At 43.0% G+C, this 18,525-nt stretch overlaps 2 protein-coding genes across 3 annotated transcripts in view; one reads left to right on the forward strand and one right to left on the reverse strand.

The window, feature by feature from the left end:
• LOC140349553 (nuclear factor of activated T-cells 5-like) overlaps positions 1-10,007 on the reverse strand; it is a 19,575-nt gene extending 9,568 nt beyond the window's left edge. For both annotated transcript variants that reach the window (XM_072435933.1, XM_072435931.1), the window contains exons 1-2: positions 9,692-10,007; positions 536-664 (exon numbers count right to left, since the gene is read on the reverse strand). In XM_072435933.1, coding sequence (XP_072292034.1) covers positions 536-664; positions 9,692-9,764 — 202 coding nt within the window. In that variant the 5' untranslated portion in view covers positions 9,765-10,007. The remainder of the gene's footprint in view (positions 1-535; positions 665-9,691) is intronic.
• Positions 10,008-11,133: 1,126 nt separating this feature from the next.
• Positions 11,134-18,525, forward strand: part of wwox (WW domain containing oxidoreductase) — a 91,346-nt gene continuing 83,954 nt past the window's right edge. Inside the window, exons 1-5 of the mRNA XM_072434442.1 lie at positions 11,134-11,152; positions 11,221-11,335; positions 12,266-12,330; positions 13,230-13,287; positions 13,377-13,546. Of these exons, the coding sequence (XP_072290543.1) occupies positions 11,229-11,335; positions 12,266-12,330; positions 13,230-13,287; positions 13,377-13,546 (400 nt within the window). The 5' untranslated portion in view covers positions 11,134-11,152; positions 11,221-11,228. The remainder of the gene's footprint in view (positions 11,153-11,220; positions 11,336-12,265; positions 12,331-13,229; positions 13,288-13,376; positions 13,547-18,525) is intronic.

The raw sequence follows: 18,525 nt of genomic DNA on the forward strand, positions 1-18,525 counted from the left end.
ATAATCCTGCATTTTAAGACATTTTAGAACAAAAAGGTTGAATTTTTTGCTTCAATGAGTTGGGGCGCATGAAGAGCTCAATCTAATTTGTAAAAGGAGATGACAAAACAAGCCTTTTATCATGCCATTAGAGCACACTTGATTTTGCAAGTCATTTTGAAAAAACATGAAAAGTAACTTAAGTCCAGCTCAGGCCTAAATACGTTTCAGTCAGACACACAACACTGAGATTGGTGCATTTGTTACAGATTATACATCTGACCTTTACACTGGGAGGATGAAAAAATGAATGACGGGCCTCTTCCTAAATCTACAAAAATGTATCTAGAAATAACTGCTAATGTGCCACATTACTGGACTGGACTTGAACTCTTGGGCAGCTTTAACTATTCAGAACGCTCCATGCACTCATCTCTCATCTCTCATGAACCATGAACCATGAACCCAGCAACGGCTGAGGGTACCCCAAGACACACTTCCTTGTGTCATTAGGTACTACGTGTGGGGTGTCTTCAGGATGAAGGAAGCAGCTCACCAGAGGCTAAGGCTGCTGAGGGAGGAGGGCCCGCCTCTCCCCCACTCTGCTGGCTCATGGAGGCTGGCTCTGTCTGGGTGGACGACGGATGGAGCTGGAGTTCTTTGGGGAGGAGGTCATATACTGATTCTGTCATGAGGGTGGAGAAAACAAAGAGCAGGTGTGAAAAATACAAAGAAGATCATTATATAAAAGATAAAACGCAACTACTGCAATCAAATATTCTAATACAAATAGAGAATATTTTTCTCTGCACATTAGCAGAAGAGCAGCTATTTAATTCAGACCAAGCTCATCTTGGCACGTAAAGAGTACTAAGACATTCCTTGATATTTCTTAAAAAGGGGATAAAAAATAGCAATACGAATCTAAGCAAGATTCAGTGGTGAGGTTGCTTAGAAACGAGGACCGTGTCGTGGATATTTCAGCTTTGTTCCACAACAGGCATGTGCAATAGTCATCTGACACCAAGCAGCGACTTCTCTGCTGCACAATATTACTGCCAATACCAGCACACATCAGCTGTCCCAGGCCTGTGCACAAGCTCCACCAGAGTGCACCTCAGGGTTTCACCCCTAAGTGGAGATTATGTTTAATTCTTACTCTACCTACCATACATTAATGGAGAAGTGGTTCTATAACCATAAGGTTTAGAAGCTGTGATCCATGACCACATATCAGCCAACTCACCTGGCCCCAGTAATCGTTCAAATGCTTACAGCTTTCTACCATGTCATAGAAAGAGATTTATGATTTCCATTGTGGGCTGACAAGTCGGGTCAGTGTTGTGCACTGTGCTGTGACTAGAGCTTTTGTGCGCAGTGAAGACACTGTGTCTCTGTGTTGAAACTACACCAGTCTGACTGGCTGAAAACACAACATGACCTCAGCCTTTAGCTTCGTTTGTTTCACTGACCTCCTCAGATCTGCATACAGCAAAGAAGTCAGTTATTATTCTGTAACCATTATGTTTTTGAACTTTCTGACAGCTAAATAAATGTTGTTGTTGTTGTTGTTGTTTTATGGCGGTTGGCATCCAATTGTTGCATTACCGCCAGACTTTATTCCTCAGACTTTTCGTAGTCCTCAGACTCTGTCGCAGTCCGTAAAAGTACTCCTTCCATTGCTTTGGTGTTACAAAGCCCATGAGGTCATGATGTTGTTGTTGTTGTTTTATGGCGGTTGACATCCGAGTGTTGCATTACCGCCAGACTTTATTCCTTAGACTTTGTCGTAGTCCTGTTGTGCAAAGATTAGCCCAGTGTTTCCAACCAGGCGTACAGGGACCTCTGGGGTACACAGGCACTTACTATGGGGGGACATGGAAAGATTATAAAAGAATGTGGCATTTAATATTAACATCAACATTTTTTTTGTAGATTTTGCATCTTTCTGAAGGAGATTGGACATAAAACAAGAAAACACAATAGTAAATTGGCAATATACCATTACCACTATAGTAAAACCCGAGTAAGGAGGCACTCGCAGCGCTACGGGGCTAATCCACCACAGCTCTAATCATAAGAAATAACATGGCATTCAATAGCCAGACAGCTGAAGTTATTCAAGTTGTTTCAGCCTGCTTTAAACAGCACAAGCCTCATTAAACATACTGACACTCCTTGACTGTTTTTGATTATGTAAATAAGTCATTTGATTGTGGTTGCTGGTTTGAATTTACAATTTTGTCCAAGACACCAGGGGGGGATCAAAATATGCAAACATGCTTCTGTGTGCAGCAACACACCCATATGGAAAGAAGATAAACAGAATAGTAAGTGTTTAATTAAGGTCATCCAAAGTATTGAAAATCAGATATTATCAGATCAGACGCTGAACAAGAATTTTTACAACAAAATGTGACCTTTCCTGAACAGTTTTCCCCTTTGATGAACGAGCTTTATCAGGACTAGTATAAGACCACATGGTAACATAAAGAACGCATTTGTGTATACAAATAAAAACACTAATTTGAATAGTTAATCATGTCCCATTACACATTTGTTGATTTACAATGGATGATCCCATTTTACTTCCTTTACACACAGATCACCACAAATCAGTAATAGTAACCACTGAACACATGAATAAATCTGTACCCAGAATTGGGGACAGGTTTGAACCCGCAGCCTTATTTAAAACAATGAAATGACCTGGTAGAGCGCAGGCTCTGCATTTTTCCCAAAATGGCAAGACCCCATGTCCATTTTTATTCCTTGCAGCTGGCTTGACCTTAGAATGACACACACTCGAGGAAGAATGTTTGGTTATAGTAAAAAAAAGGGAACATATCAATCAGAGCACTACAATGGCTGCTTTCATTCCAATCCGAACACACGACTGTATGTTCACACCAGGGCCAGACAAAAGAGCTCCTCACTGCTCCCAAATCAGAAAAACCCATTAGCTGGATTTGGCTCCTTGAAGCACAAATAAATTGGCAGGATTGAAATATTTTCCAGCCTGAAACAAACAAAAACTGTGAGATGGTATTGCAGTGCATTACACCATCTCTACACATTAGGTTTGGAGTAAAGTGAGGGTCCCATGCACTTTACTACTGGTGGTTGTCAGATTGCGGTTAGAAAATATCACTTAACTAAATCACCATTCAATACACTATCATATATTAGTGTTACATGTCACTCCAATTTATCCAACCACAAAACAAAGTGGAAACACTGCGACGGCTGAAGCCGTGACTGTGCATTGTGACTGTACACAGTGACTATGTCAAACTGCCCAAGGCCGCTCTTGAATCAGCAACCTGGGGTTTAGAAGACTTGAGAACTAGACAAGGACACAGCAGAGACGGGACTGTTAGAACCAGTGGTTTCAAGTTGGTTTCTCACCATATCAGGTTAAACAGGGGGAACATGGCATGCTGGGTAACAAATCTTGAAATAATCAGGGTCCAGTGTCTAACCAGCTACGCTCAGCACTGGGAGAACATTTACCTTTGACATATACATAAAGCTGCAGATTACCTACTTGTGCAGTTTGGCAAATATTTTAAATATAGCATAACTTAAATCTTTAAATTATTATTATTATTAGAGAATGTGTACATTTAAAGAGTTAAAATCGTGTTTTATTCTTAAACTTAAGAATAAAATATTTCCCTATTGGATGCAAAAAATCTCGCAGGATTTAAAGCTGCGTCTCTGGTGTTCCAAGCCCAACACTGACCAGTGTTTGGCACTACAGTCAGGCCTTAAAGATGTTTGGCAACACTAATGTCTGAAGGGAAGATTGTGAAATGTTTTTAGTTAAAATAGGAGAAAAAATAAAGAAGGATAATAATTCCGAGACATTGCGGCCGACTGCACCTGGAGCCTGGCTGGGATACGTGTGCTGTGCCTTAACCACTCGACCAACGGGCAGCACACAGTATCAATACTTTTTAACATTAATTTAATTATAATTTAATTTCTTCCAGGCGGCCATTTAGAAACAAACTCCTAAAGAGGCGCGCTGTTACCGCCCTGCAGGAAAAGCAGAAGCGGCTCAATCTGCCGGAACACAAGCTAATGACTGACGCGCAAACGAGGTGGAATAGTACTTTTGATCCGCTGTTTGTGCATATCAAAAGTACTACAGTACTCGGCTCCTCTGGGCCGAGGTGAGAAGGAGCTGTGGACCTGATCAGAAGCTCCTCTGGGCCGAGGTGAGAAGGAGCTGTGGACCTGATCAGAAGCTCCTCTGGGTCGAGGTGAGAAGGAGCTGTGGACCTGATCAGAAGCTCCTCTGGGTCGAGGTGAGAAGGAGCTGTGGACCTGATCAGAAGCTCCTCTGGGTCGAGGTGAGAAGGAGCTGTGGACCTGATCAGAAGCTCCTGTGGGTCGAGGTGAGAAGGAGCTGTGGACGTGATCAGAAGCTCCTCTGGGCCGAGGTGAGAAGGAGCTGTGGACGTGATCAGAAGCTCCTCTGGGCCGAGGAGAGAAGGAGCTGTGGACCTGATCAGAAGCTCCTGTGGGTCGAGGTGAGAAGGAGCTGTGGACGTGATCAGAAGCTCCTCTGGGCCGAGGTGAGAAGGAGCTGTGGACCTGATCAGAAGCTCCTCTGGGTCGAGGTGAGAAGGAGCTGTGGACCTGATCAGAAGCTCCTCTGGGTCGAGGTGAGAAGGAGCTGTGGACCTGATCAGAAGCTCCTCTCAGCTGAGGTTAGAACGAGCTGTGGACGTGATCAGAAGCTCCTCTGGGCCGAGGTGAGAAGGAGCTGTGGACCTGATCAGAAGCTCCTCTGGGCCGAGGTGAGAAGGAGCTGTGGACCTGAACAGAAGCTCCTCTGGGCCGAGGTGAGAAGGAGCTGTGGACCTGATCAGAAGCTCCTCTGGGCCGAGGTGAGAAGGAGCTGTGGACCTGATCAGAAGCTCCTCTGGGCCGAGGTGAGAAGGAGCTGTGGACCTGAACAGAAGCTCCTCTGGGCCGAGGTGAGAAGGAGCTGTGGACCTGATCAGAAGCTCCTCTGGGCCGAGGTGAGAAGGAGCTGTGGACCTGATCAGAAGCTCCTCTGGGCCGAGGTGAGAAGGAGCTGTGGACCTGATCAAAAGCTTCTCTGGGCCGAGGTGAGAAGGAGCTGTGGACCTGATCAGAAGCTCCTCTGGGCCGAGGTGAGAAGGAGCTGTGGACCTGATCAGAAGCTCCTCTGGGCCGAGGTTAGAAGGAGCTGTGGACCTGATCAGAAGCTCCTCTGGGTCGAGGTGAGAAGGAGCTGTGGACCTGATCAGAAGCTCCTCTGGGCCGAGGTGAGAAGGAGCTGTGGACCTGATCAGAAGCTCCTCTGGGCCGAGGTGAGAAGGAGCTGTGGACCTGATCAGAAGCTCCTCTGGGTCGAGGTGAGAAGGAGCTGTGGACCTGATCAGAAGCTCCTCTGGGTCGAGGTGAGAAGGAGCTGTGGACCTGATCAGAAGCTCCTCTGGGCCGAGGTGAGAAGGAGCTGTGGACCTGATCAGAAGCTCCTCTGGGCCGAGGTGAGAAGGAGCTGTGGACCTGATCAGAAGCTCCTCTGGGCCGAGGTGAGAAGGAGCTGTGGACCTGATCAGAAAGAGATCTGTGGAGAAGATGCTGCTACAGCATGTTCAGACCATGAAACATGCTATACTTTACTAGAATGTGTTCCATATTATTTCTATTTGGATCAGTTGGTTGGATGTATTAAGTTATTATTCAGCGTCTTTGGGTCACTGAAAAGCGCTATATAAATAAAAGTTATTATTATTATTATTATTATTATTAGAGCATAATTGATTTATAAAAAAGTGCTTTGTGGATAAACATGAAATTTAATTCATTTTCTTATCCAGAATAAAAAGTTACCCATTTGGTAAATTTTGAAGACCCTTTTTTCAAGTGTATCGGGATGCGTATCGTAATGAGGGAATTGTATTGGAAAATACATGTATTGGGACACGCATTGTATTGCGAGGGTCTTGGCAATACCCAGCCCTTGTTGGCTCCATCTTCTGCTTATTTGTAATCACCTTATGCCCTCCAGCTTATTATTTCCCCTTTTTTGCACCAGATCGGTAGGACGCGAAGTCTATTCACTGAGTGGACAACGAGGGAAAAATCAGCTAAAATATAATGTAAAGTAGATTGATTTGTGTAAAATGTCCTCCAAGGTTCAAGCTCCAAAGTCAGCATTTCTCTGGGCTGCCTGAAAGCAGCTTTGTAGTAGTGTAGAACAGACACTTTTTCCCCTCAAGGGCCACATATTTTAACATACACGTAGCGTAAGGCCATTAGATGGTGATTGAGACATGAATCAATCAAAACATCTGATTTTATTGGATGTTTTTAAGTGAAACCGCACCTTGGTTTGCTTCAGACATCCTTCTGTTAGATATAATATGATATGATTGAAAGTTTTATATGAATTCACTACAGTAGCTTCAAAATGTGGCCGACATCCGTTCTGACCGCTTCATACCCCCCTCCTGTTCCTCTGACCCACAGGTTGGCAGTGCGATCGCAGCTGCCTCAGGTGAATACTGCTGTTGTGTCCTTGGGCAAAACATTTAACCCAGCTCATGCCCAGTGTCTGCACACAATAACATCAGCAGCTTTTTACCATCTAAAAAACATCAAAATCAAAACTATAGGGTCTAAACCAGATTTAGAGAGACTTATCCATGCGTTTGTCTCCAGTAGATTAGACTACTGTAATGACCTGCTCACTGGCCTCTCCAAACGAGCTGTAAAACAGCTGCAGTACATCCAGAACGCTGCTGCTCGGGTCCTGACTAGAACCAGGAAGTACCATCACATTAGTCCTGACCAGAACCAGGAAGTACCATCACATTAGTCCTGTTCTCAGGTCTCTGCACTGCCCCTTGTGGCTCAGAGAAGAGACTTTAAAGCAGCTCTGCTTGTGTACAAGTCTCTCCATGGCCTAGCACCAAAGTACATCTTGGACATGTTAGTGCCATATGAACCATCTCGGACTCTGAGGACCTCAGGGACCGGCCTCCTGCTGGTGCCCAGAGTCAGGACTAAACATGGACCGACCTCCTGCTGGTGCCAGAGTCAGGACTAAACATGGACCGACCTCCTGCTGGTGCCAGAGTCAGGACTAAACATGGACCGGCCTCCTGCTGGTGCCAGAGTCAGGACTAAACATGGACCGGCCTCCTGCTGGTGCCAGAATCAGGACTAAACATGGACCGGCCTCCTGCTGGTGCCAGAGTCAGGACTAAACATGGACCGGCCTCCTGCTGGTGCCAGAGTCAGGACTAAACATGGAGAATTTGCGTTTCAGTTTTATGCAGCTAAAATCTGGAACAAGTCTTCCTGAAGATGTGAGACAGGTTCTACTCTAACAATGTTCAAATCTAAGCTAAAAACTGTTTTGTTTAGCTTTGCATATGACTGAAAGGATTTTTCTTTGCACTCTTCTCTTTTACGTTTGTGATTTCATTAGTTTAGACAATCAGTTGGATTGATTTAAGAGGGAGTTGGACTCCGAAACACGTTAGACGTGTAAAAGTACGTACAATCAGTTGGACTGATTTAAAAAGGAGTTGGACTCGGAAAACACGTTACCCTTTGTGGCTAGGTGTTTTTTTTATTTGTTTATTTATTTTTTTAATTTAGTTAATTTTATTGTATTTCTGTTTCTGTAATTTCTTTGTGATTTTAATGCATCTTTCCTGCTGTGTGAAGCACTTTGAATTGCCCCGTGTATGAAATGTGCTCTACAAATAAACTTGCCTTGCCTTGCACACATTGCTGTGTGGATGTGTGTGTGAATGGATTAATAGTAAAAAACAAAAAAAACAATGAAGTGACAGATGTGAAAATAAATAGATAATCATTGAGTCAGTCCAAATAGTTGACGACTTAAACAAACCAAGTTCTGGCAGAGCGCCTGCGACTGTGTGGTCACTCAATTAAGTGCATAGGTTGATTTTGACCTTTTGACCTGGTTTATGGTTAACCTATCTGTAATTACTGGGTCCACAATAAACAAATTAGAAGTTCAGCTTCTATATAGAATCTTCGTTCATAAATAATACATCATGTTTTACTTCTCACGTTTTGCAGCTTAAAAGATAAATACATTCCTTGTTATGAAATTGTACTAGCTCTGTATTAACCGTTTTGTCCCTATTGTGTCACAGGGGGGCGCTGTGGGTGTTTGAGAATGCATGCACTGTGACCCTTGAGAATGATTCTTTTTGGACTGAAAAGCAGTGGCTTGGCTCCAACATTATGATGCTCAATAAGAGTGTCGCTGTGACAACAGCATGTTAGAACTAGCAGTTAGTTACGGAAGCACATTAAAGAGATCAAGTTTACAGGCTCTTTAACTGTATGGGGCAGCACTACAATATACTACATTATCTAATTTTGCATAAGCATATCAACAGAGGATTTAAAAATATATATATATTTGAGATTATATATGAATACCATTCAAATCCCAGCAGTAAATATCACAAATGGAAAATTATTCTTTTTGTTTTAGGATATTCTCAACATGTCACGCTGCTGTTATGGCTCCATCAGTCCAACGGTGTAGTGTAGTTAGTAAATCTTCAACCTGTCTCAAGCCAGTCCAAATGCAACTGCTTCTCTTTCGTCACCTCCATTATGATGTACAAGGGGTCTCAATTGGCTCCTGACCGTACACATGAGGCACCTAATTACCCAGATAAAAATAAACAGCCATCATGTGATATAGTGTGACCATATGGCAGGCTAAACTCAACATACCAGGGTCACTCACAAAGCAGTGGCTTCTGCCAGCTCATGAAGACCCCCCCTCTTGAACATGGCTGAGTGCTCCAGGTCAAATGGGAGGAAGTTCAGAAAGTCTAAGTTTATCTACCACCAGCACACTAGTAACCTCCACCGAAGCCAAGAGGAAGCGTTTTACAGTAGCAGCCCTCCAAATGCATAAGTAGGTCTCAGGTTACCTCCACTTCAAGAGCAGGAGAGTGTACAAAACAACACGAGTGCAGTTGCCTCTGGTGGAGTCCTGATAATGTGAAGCATCTGACTTTACCACCACTTCCAATCTGACTGTAAAGAAAGCCAGGCACAAGGTCACAAGCAGTAAGGGATCACTGGATCAAGGGTTTTGCCTGTGCCCCCAAATGGAATGCAACACAAATCTAATAATAACACACACACACACACGTGCTCACATAGATTACTAGGGTGCGTTATATTTGGGCAGGAGAGGAACCTCGTTACCAATAGGCTCTTGTATTAAAGAGAAAACATGACTTATTGACTAAATTTACTCTGTATTTTACAAGAGCATTGAAAATGTAAAAGCATAGCACGGATCAGTTTACCACCTCTGCAGAGAAACATCCTGATCACCGTTTAATGAACAATGTTTAAGCGATGCACAAACAACACTGATGAGCCACTGTCACAACACTGTGAGTCACAGCAGAGCATGGACTGAGCCACACTGCCTTTCAACAGGCCAGAATAAAGACACGAGCATTACAGACAGTGACACCTAAGCAGCCAACCAGGTGGTCCCCAGACCAAAATGTGGCCAGCCTACTAAGCTAGCTAAGCTGGCTAACAGCGCAGCTAACTAATGCTAGCGAGGGGTTAGGCATAGGTAGTTAGCATGTACTGATTCTACATCTCACAAACACAGGGCAGGGGCTTTGGAGAGGGTGCAGGCTCTTACCTTTAGAGTACACAGATTTGGGAGAATTGAGATCGATATCCGTACTAAGGAGAGATATAAAATCAGAGGGCATCGCAGCGCTTCATCGAGGGGAGGAGAAGCGGACAGTCTTCAGGAGAAACCACAAACTCAGCTCCGGCCAGGATTTTCTGCAATCTATCAACGGAATGTTAACTAAATGTGGACACGTCAACATTGAAACAATCTAAAGGCACCAGATGCAGCAGTCCAAAGCCTAAACGCATCCACTCTGAGGCTCACGTTGAGGAGCTAGGCAGACACACTCACACAAACACACACTTGTCTCCACGGCTCGGCCCACCTTCAGCCCCGCCCACCAGCTGCCCTGCACATGCGCACTACTCCTGGTCCCGCTCATGATGCACTACAGTCTGATGCAGGACTGACAGGACCATTTTTATTTAAAATGTTGTGTGTTTGGGTCTGTCTTGAACTAACTTGGTAGCATTTTGAATTCATATTTTATATGCAAATTTAATAATTAAACTGTTTAAACTGAATAAAGTTGTTTTAAATCACAATTTTCAAAATTATGTTACGGCAATGCCATATTTTTCCTGTGTTTTCTGTGTGGTAAAATAGATCCATGGGTAGAAGCAGCTGCAGCAGTGAGACAACTCACTAATTAAAGGATTTAATGTGCATAGGCTGGAGCACGGCTATTCAACATAAGGCCCAGGGGCCAAATCAGGCCCTCCAAGTGATGATCTGGCCCATGACCCATCTTCCAAATATAAAAATAAAAGGAGAAGAGGTATAAGCAAGATAATAAAATTGTGAGAGAAATAGTAGAATGAGGACAAATGTGTCTAAAGGTAGTGAGAGGAGCAGTGGAGCTGCAGTGTAGTGTCAGTCCAAACTGGGGTGTGGGACAGGGGTTGCGGCTCGAACAAGAATGGCCCATTCAAATGAAACACATTTCACATATTTCAGTGTGTGTCATAACCACTGCCACTCCAGCACAATTTGCTGAACATCTCAATAATTTTGATTTTGAGCAAAGGGACTTGACTCAGGAGAGGAGTGCACTCACCACAGATATCTTACACCAGTCAGACTCTGTAGCAAAAATCTCTGTACAGAAGGATGATGTGGATTGGCCTTTTAAGAAAATAAACCCAGATAAGCATCAGATCCTACAAAATACCAGGTTTTCTGCGAAATAACTGCTTTTAGAGCACTATCTGGGGTTTTCTGTGATGTGTTCAATTAGTCACTAAAACAGCTTCTGTAAACCAAGCATCATCTGTCCTATAAGGTCACAAATCCATCATGCAAATAGACTTTAGTCCTGTAGCTTTAACATCAGCTGTGATGAGAGAACAGCTTGTCTGAAATCCGCTGCAGCGCTAAGACTCTATTTCCCATGCGCCCTTTCGGCCGCTGTCACAGTGTTGTTGCGGAAGTGCTGTGAGTACCCGCCGCACTGTTGTTCACACCGTTCATATGAGCTGTTCTCCTGCCTCTCACTCACTCACTCAGTCTCATTTCTTTGTTTTACTCCCCAGAACTCAACATGTCAGCTCTGAAGTACGCGGGGATGGACGACACGGACAGCGAGGACGAGTTACCCCCGGGATGGGAAGAGAGGTCCACTAAAGATGGATGGGTTTACTATGCCAAGTAAGAAGTGCACCTGCTGCATGTACAACTTTTTCTAATCCTGTGTTGAAGTTAATACTAAATAATAATAATATTAATGATCTTTATCATTGTGACGAGGGTGCAGCAGTCAAGCCATGTGTTTATTTGGGATGCATCTGTTTTACCAGTAGAAAGCCTATGCAGTTCATTTCATTTTCCATGCATTTATTGACATAGACATAGCCTGATTTAAAAGGCCCCTTGAAAATACTATGTTTTCAGAATATAAAGAATTCCAGAATGACAAGAGGCATTATGCCATGGTCATTATTACACATTCACTTCTATAAATTGCACATGATTTTAGAATGTCCTGCGGTGTGACTGTAACAGCTTTTTAAAACATTTCTAGAATCAGTCTCTTGTATCAGCGACAAAGATGTGTCACACAACAGAACAGAAAAAAGGCCTCTCTTAGTACATTGAAAAGTATTTGTTAAGTAAAACCTAAAAACCCTGATTTTGCCCTTGTCAAAACTGATGTGATGTGAAAAGTGTTTATTCTAATCTCCTATTAAAAAAACGAATAATGCAAAACCCTATTCTAAATGTCTTTAAACCAGGTTCTAATATCATTCACATGAGTTGTTTTAATTTGTCAAATGTCTCTAAATCTTTCATATTTGGTAAAACATAGATTATATCTGTCTAAAACTGGATTATGTCCCACTTCACCTCACCTCCATTCCAGAGTTTGGAATGTATTTTATGTACATTTTAACTAGCATTTTTTTCAGTGATGTATTATTACTACTACTACTACTACTACTACTACTACTACAACCCCTTAAATATAATATAATAATCTGTTGTCTAACCTGTCATGTGCATGTTCGGGGTTTAGTCCAAATGTAGTCCTCATTTTTTGATGTAATTGTTTGTTAAATATTGATTTCACTTTTCTCCAAGTCATGATGACATGAAGACCCAGTGGGAGCATCCCAAGACTGGAAAGAAAAAGCGTTGTGCTGGAGGTTTGTGTTTGCATTTATTTACGGCGATATACACATTAAGACATTACCTGAACTACTTTTTTTATTGCACATTAGTAAGCATCTTTTATGTAAAATGCAAGAATGACAACAGATAGTGGAAGAGAAATGGCCTCTCCTCTAGCCAGGTCAGGAATGCTCTCAGACCTAATCAATGTCTGCATCATAAGACACTCATGAGTCATAATGCAGCAGGCTTTGAGCAGCTGCAGAAGCACTCTGCTTTAATAAATGAACAAGTTGGTAAAATATTAGAATGAAATACTGGATTTGATTGCACAACAGCAGCGCACAACCAAAACACAGTCTAATTTCTACTGTAAAATGTCTAATTATTTGATGTTGATGAAATAAATGGCAGTGACAAAGCTTCTGAAAGAATCTCACAGTTTAGAATACCATCTGTTTTTAAAGATATTATGGAACATGACAGCATTTCGTCATCAATAAGTTGTATTTTGATTGATTCCTGCATGTTTGAGTAGGCCTGTTCTGTCCTTCAACTGAAGCTCCAGTGCTCAGAAAATCCCTGTTTTCACCTACCCCCTATCCCCGCTCACATCCCTGTACTTAGTAGTAATTTTTTGAAAAATGAAGGCTCCAGGTGACACGTAGAGTAGGTTCTAAAATGTCAGGTAGCCACAAAATAAAAACATATAAATGACAATCCGCTATGAAGATAACTTCTGCAGTTTTGAAGTCAATGCACCCATTTCTATTACCAAGCTGTTTTAGATCAAAATTGCAGTTTACGATGAAAATGTAAAATAACTTACTTAAAATAATGATCTTTGCATGTTTTATTTCAATACTAAGAACCTGAAAAAAGTATAATGTCTCCTTTAATAACACAGTATTTTGTGGGTTTGACATTTTTGCAGATCTACCGTACGGCTGGGAGCAAGAAACGGATGAAACAGGGAAGATTATTTATGTGGAGTAAGTTATTTGGACTGAAGTTATTCGGTCTAAAGTCTTGCTGTCCGTGTAAACTGTATTTATGAAGATTTCCCTCATGTTATTTCTAGTCACATCAACAAGAGAAGCACGTTCTTTGACCCGCGGCAGGCCTTCACAGTGGAGGATGTGGTGGTGAAGCCCAAACGCTACGACGGAAACTCGTCCGCTCTGGAGATCCTACAGGGGCGGGACCTCTCTGACAAAGTGGTTCTCATCACTGGAGGCAACTCTGGAATCGGTGAGTGATCACACCTTTAATAGTAGGAATACTATGAAATAGTAATGAATAGTATGAATGAAAACTTAAAGATAGTAATTTAATTACATTTTTTCATATTTTGTAGCCCTATAATTAAAATACATAAACACCCTTCCTAATTTATATTACTTTTAATATAAAAACATTTTTTTAAAAATATTATTATTATTAGGCCCGAGCGCCACAAGCTGGCGAGAGGCCTATTAGTCCCGTAAGGCCGTGCGAAGCACGGCTGCGAAAGTGCGCACGTAGTGCGCACGAAATCGAGCGCAAAGCGCTCGCCCACTTCCAAACACTCACTAACGCACTCCTCCACTCATGCACGCCCCGTGCATACTAATTAGTAGTAGGAAAATGGAACATTACCATTGTAAACGGGCGAAGCCCGTGCAAAAGTGCGCACTAAACGAGCACTTTATGGATGACGCTTCGCGGTCGTCATCCCCATATAAAGCACTCATTTGCGCTAAGTACCTCACGAATACGTTCCCCATCTCTTGCATGTTCCGTGCATATAAGCATGTAATGCAAAAATTGAACATTATTACTGTATAGAGGGCCAAAAAACACAAAGTGGGCGAAGCCCACTCAAAATTAACGAAAGTACCCGTCAGTGACCAGGGACCCACACCATGAGGTAGGAAAGCTCGAGCGCTTTCCAAAAATGTATAGTTTATGATATTTGAAAAATGGGAAACATTGTTTTCGCATCGGAATATTATTCTTTCTTCTTCTTTCTTTCTTTCTTCTCGGGACCGACCCCCCTATTTTTCACCCAGTGAACATTGACGAAAAGTCACAAAAATTTGCACACCTCTAAAAATCGTGCCTCTCTACATTCTGGCTATTTCCCTTTTCTAAAATAAAAAAAATTGGCGCGTCAGCGCCCCCAAATGTACCAAAAATGCATTGAGAGATAGGAAATGACCCCAAAAAAATCTGATGGTAGAATCATGAAATTTGGCGCAGAGGTAGATGGTGACAAGAGAAGTAAAAAATATTATTACGGCAACGCCGTCCACCCAACCAAATGTCGGCCATATTGGTTCAAAAATGGCTAAGCATGACTCGGGAGTTTTTCCAAACGTCGTACTTTTACGAACTCCTCCCAGGGCGTTGGCTCTAAAAAGCTGAAATTTAGTGAAAATGGTAATGAGGAGTGGGACATCAAAAGCTATTCAAATTACATTGATACCTGTCACGGTCTCTGTGCGGCGAAGCCGCAAACTTTAGCTAGAATTTCAGAAATCTCCCAAATTTAACATTTCTGCCGTTTGCGCAGATAAAGTCCGAATTGCGTCAAATTAGAATCAGTTGTTAAACTCTTTAACCTAAACCTACTTGAAGTGAAATTAATTAATTTGGCCCCACAGCGCCCCCTACAGATTTTATATGGAGGTTAAATGTTCAGTTTTGCGAAATTATCTGAAATTTGACACAAAACTCAATTTTGGCATACCCATCAAAAAGTCAATGAGACCCATGTCATAATTGTTACAGCATTGCTGTAGCGATGACCGAAACCTCCCATGTTATTCCAATGGGGAAATCACAAGAACATGTTTACACTTTATACTTTCACCAACTCCTCCCAGGGCGTTAGCCCTATTAACCTGAAATTTGGTGAGACTCATCTTCAGGTGTGGACCATCAAAAGTTATCTACATTTTTATTCAAAGAGTCACGGTGTCTGTGCGGCAAATCCGCAAATTTTGCCAAGAATTCAAAATAAAATTGCTTTTTGATGGTAAAACAAAGGGGAGAAGATGTGACAGCGTCACAGATTCAGCAGTAGGCGTGACATGGGTCTCATTGACTTTTTTGATGGGGATGCCAAAATTGAGTTGTGTGTCAAATTTCATATAATTTTGCAAAACTAAATATTTAAGATAAGATATAAGATAACCTCCATATAAAATCTGTAGGGGGCGCTGTGGCTCCAAATTAATTTATTTCACTTCAAGTAGGTTTAGGGCAAAGAGTTTAACAACTGATTCTAATTTGACACAATTCGGACTTTATCTGCGCAAAGGCAGAAATGTTAAATTTGGGAGATTTCTGAAATTCTTGCTACCGTGACAGGTATCAATGTAATTTGGATAACTTTTGATGTCCCACTCCTCAGTAGCATTTTCACCAAATTTCAGCTTTTTAGGGCCAACGCCCTGGGAGGAGTTCGTAAAAGTACGACGTTTGGAAAAACTCCGAAGTCATGTTTAGCCATTTTTGAAGCAATATGGCCGACATTTGGTTGGGCGGACGGCGTTGCCGTGGTAATATTTTTTACTTCTCTTGTCACCATCTACCTCTGCGCCAAATTTCATGATTCTACAATCAGATTTTTTTTGGTTCCCATCTCTCAATGCATTTTTGGTACATTTGGGGGCGCTGACGCGCCAATTTTTTTTATTTTAGAAAAGGGAAATAGCCAGAATGTAGAGAGGCACGATTTTTAGAGGTGTGCAAATTTTTGTGACTTTTCGTCAATGTTCACTGGGTGAAAAATAGGGGGGTTGGTCCCGAGAAGAAGAAGAAAGAATAATATTCCGATGCGAAAACAATGTTTCCCATTCTTCAAATATCATAAACTATACATTTTCGGAAAGCGCTCGCGCTTTCCTACCTCATGGTGTGGGTCCCTGGTCACTGACGGGTACTTTCGTTAAATTTTGAGTGGGCTCCGCCCACTTTGTGTTTTTGGCCCTCTATACAGTAATAATGTTCAATTTTTGCATTACATGCTTATATGCACGGAACATGCAAGAGATGGGGAACGTATTCGTGAGCTACTTAGCGCAAATGAGTGCTTTATATGGGGATGACGACCGCTTCGCGGTCGTCATCTCAATGTAAAATGCTCGTTTAGTGCGCACTTTTGCACGGGCTTCGCCCGTTTACAACGGTAATGTTCCATTTTCCTACTACCAATTAGTATGCACGGGGCGTGCATGAGTGAAGGAGTGCGTTAGTGAGTGTTTGGAAGTGGGCGAGCGCTTCGCGCTCGATTTCGTGCGCACTACGTGCGCACTTTCGCAGCCGTGCTTCGCACGGCCTTACGAGATTAATAGGCCTCTCGCCAGCTTGTGGCGCTCGGGCCTAATAATAATATTTTTAGCAAAAACAATATAGCCGTTTCCACTATAACAACAAATTATACATCGTTTGAAAGCTCTAAGCCTTCCCGATGCCGCCATGGGGTGGAATCATCATTACGAGCGCTTACGCGCTCGTCACTCCCTATTCCGTCGGGATGCCCCGCCCACTCCCCATAGACTTCCATTGATTTGAGCAGATACAAGCATGGCCCATGCCTTCGGCATGGATTCTCGCATACGGGACGATGCCAGGAGGGTTTTTGAAGGAATGCAGCGCTTCGCGCTGCTGTTGTCAACAATTTGTGAATGGGCTACGCCCATTCACAAATTGTTGACTATTTCTGTCATAGCAGGAGTAAGTATGCATGATCCATGCCTTCGGCATGGGCTAGTTCACTGTACTTGCCAGGGGCGACGGGGTACCAAACATGTGGGCGCAGCCCGCATGTTTGGTCAGACAGTTAGGCCCTCCGCCCTGCTGGGGCTCGGGCCTAATAATAATAATATTTTTAGCAAAAACAATATAGCCGTTTCCACTATAACAACAAATTATACATCGTTTGAAAGCTCTAAGCCTTCCCGATGCCGCCATGGGGTGGAATCATCATTTCGAGCGCTTACGCGCTCGTCACTCCCTATTCCGTCGGGATGCTCCGCCCACTCCCCATAGATTTCCATTGATTTGAGCAGATACAAGCATAGCCCATGCCTGCGGCATGGATTCTCGCGTACAGGACGATGCCAGGAGGGTTTTTGGAGGAATGCAGCGCTTCGCGCTGCTGTTGTCAACAATTAGTGAATGGGCTACGCCCATTCACTAATTGTTGACTATTTCTGTCATAGCAGGAGTAAGTATGCATGATCCATGCCTTCGGCATGGGCTAGTTCACTGTACTTGCCAGGGGCGACGGGGTACCAAACATGCGGGCTGCGCCCGCATGTTTGGTCAGACAGTTGCAACGCTGCCTTCGGCAGTGTTGCGGGAGCAATAGGCCCTCCGCCCTGCTGGGGCTCGGGCATAATAATATTCCGATGCGAAAACAATGTTTCCCATTTTTCAAATATCATAAACTATACATTTTCGGAAAGCGCTCGCGCTTTCCTACCTCATGGTGTGGGTCCCTGGTCACTGACGGGTACTTTTGTTAATTTTGAGTGGGCTCCGCCCACTTTGTGTTTTTGGCCCTCTATACAGTATTAATGTTCAATTTTTGCATTACATGCTTATATGCACGGAACATACAAGAAATGGGGAACGTATTCGTGAGCTACTTAGCGCAAATGAGTGCTTTATATGGGGCGGTCGTCATCCCAATGTAAAGTGCTCGTTTAGTGCGCACTTTTGCACGGGCTTCGCCCGTTTACAACGGTAATGTTCCATTTTCCTACTACTAATTGGTATGCACGGGGCGTGCATGAGTGGAGGAGTGCGTTAGTGAGTGTTTGGAAGTGGGCGAGCGCTTCGTGCGCACTTTTGCAGCCGTGCTTCGCACGGCCTTACGGGACTAATAGGCCTCTCGCCAGCTTGTGGCGCTCGGGCCTAATAATAATACATGAATTAGTTCATTATTATTATTATTTTCATCACTTTGATACGGAATAGATGGTGTTCATTTGAATCTTCTAGGTTAAAAGTGAGCTGAAGGTCAGAATTCTCTGGTAGAATTTGCACATTTGTTGTGAGCTGGTTTATGGTTCATGAAACATAAACTGGCACAAATGTTGACGTCGTCGCTGTCAATATCATTAAACAAAAGGAAAATGCAGTGCATTCATTATTATACAACCCCAAAGACGTGGTTGTTGTCAGTTGAGAAAATAAAAGAATGGCATAAGATGAATATGCCATTTATTACATTTAAA

This window comes from Eucyclogobius newberryi, unplaced genomic scaffold (genome assembly GCF_026437365.1).
Source record: "Eucyclogobius newberryi isolate DKJ021-1_F unplaced genomic scaffold, fEucNew1.0.hap1 SCAF_7, whole genome shotgun sequence".
Taxonomy (NCBI): Eukaryota; Metazoa; Chordata; class Actinopteri; order Gobiiformes; family Gobiidae; genus Eucyclogobius; species Eucyclogobius newberryi.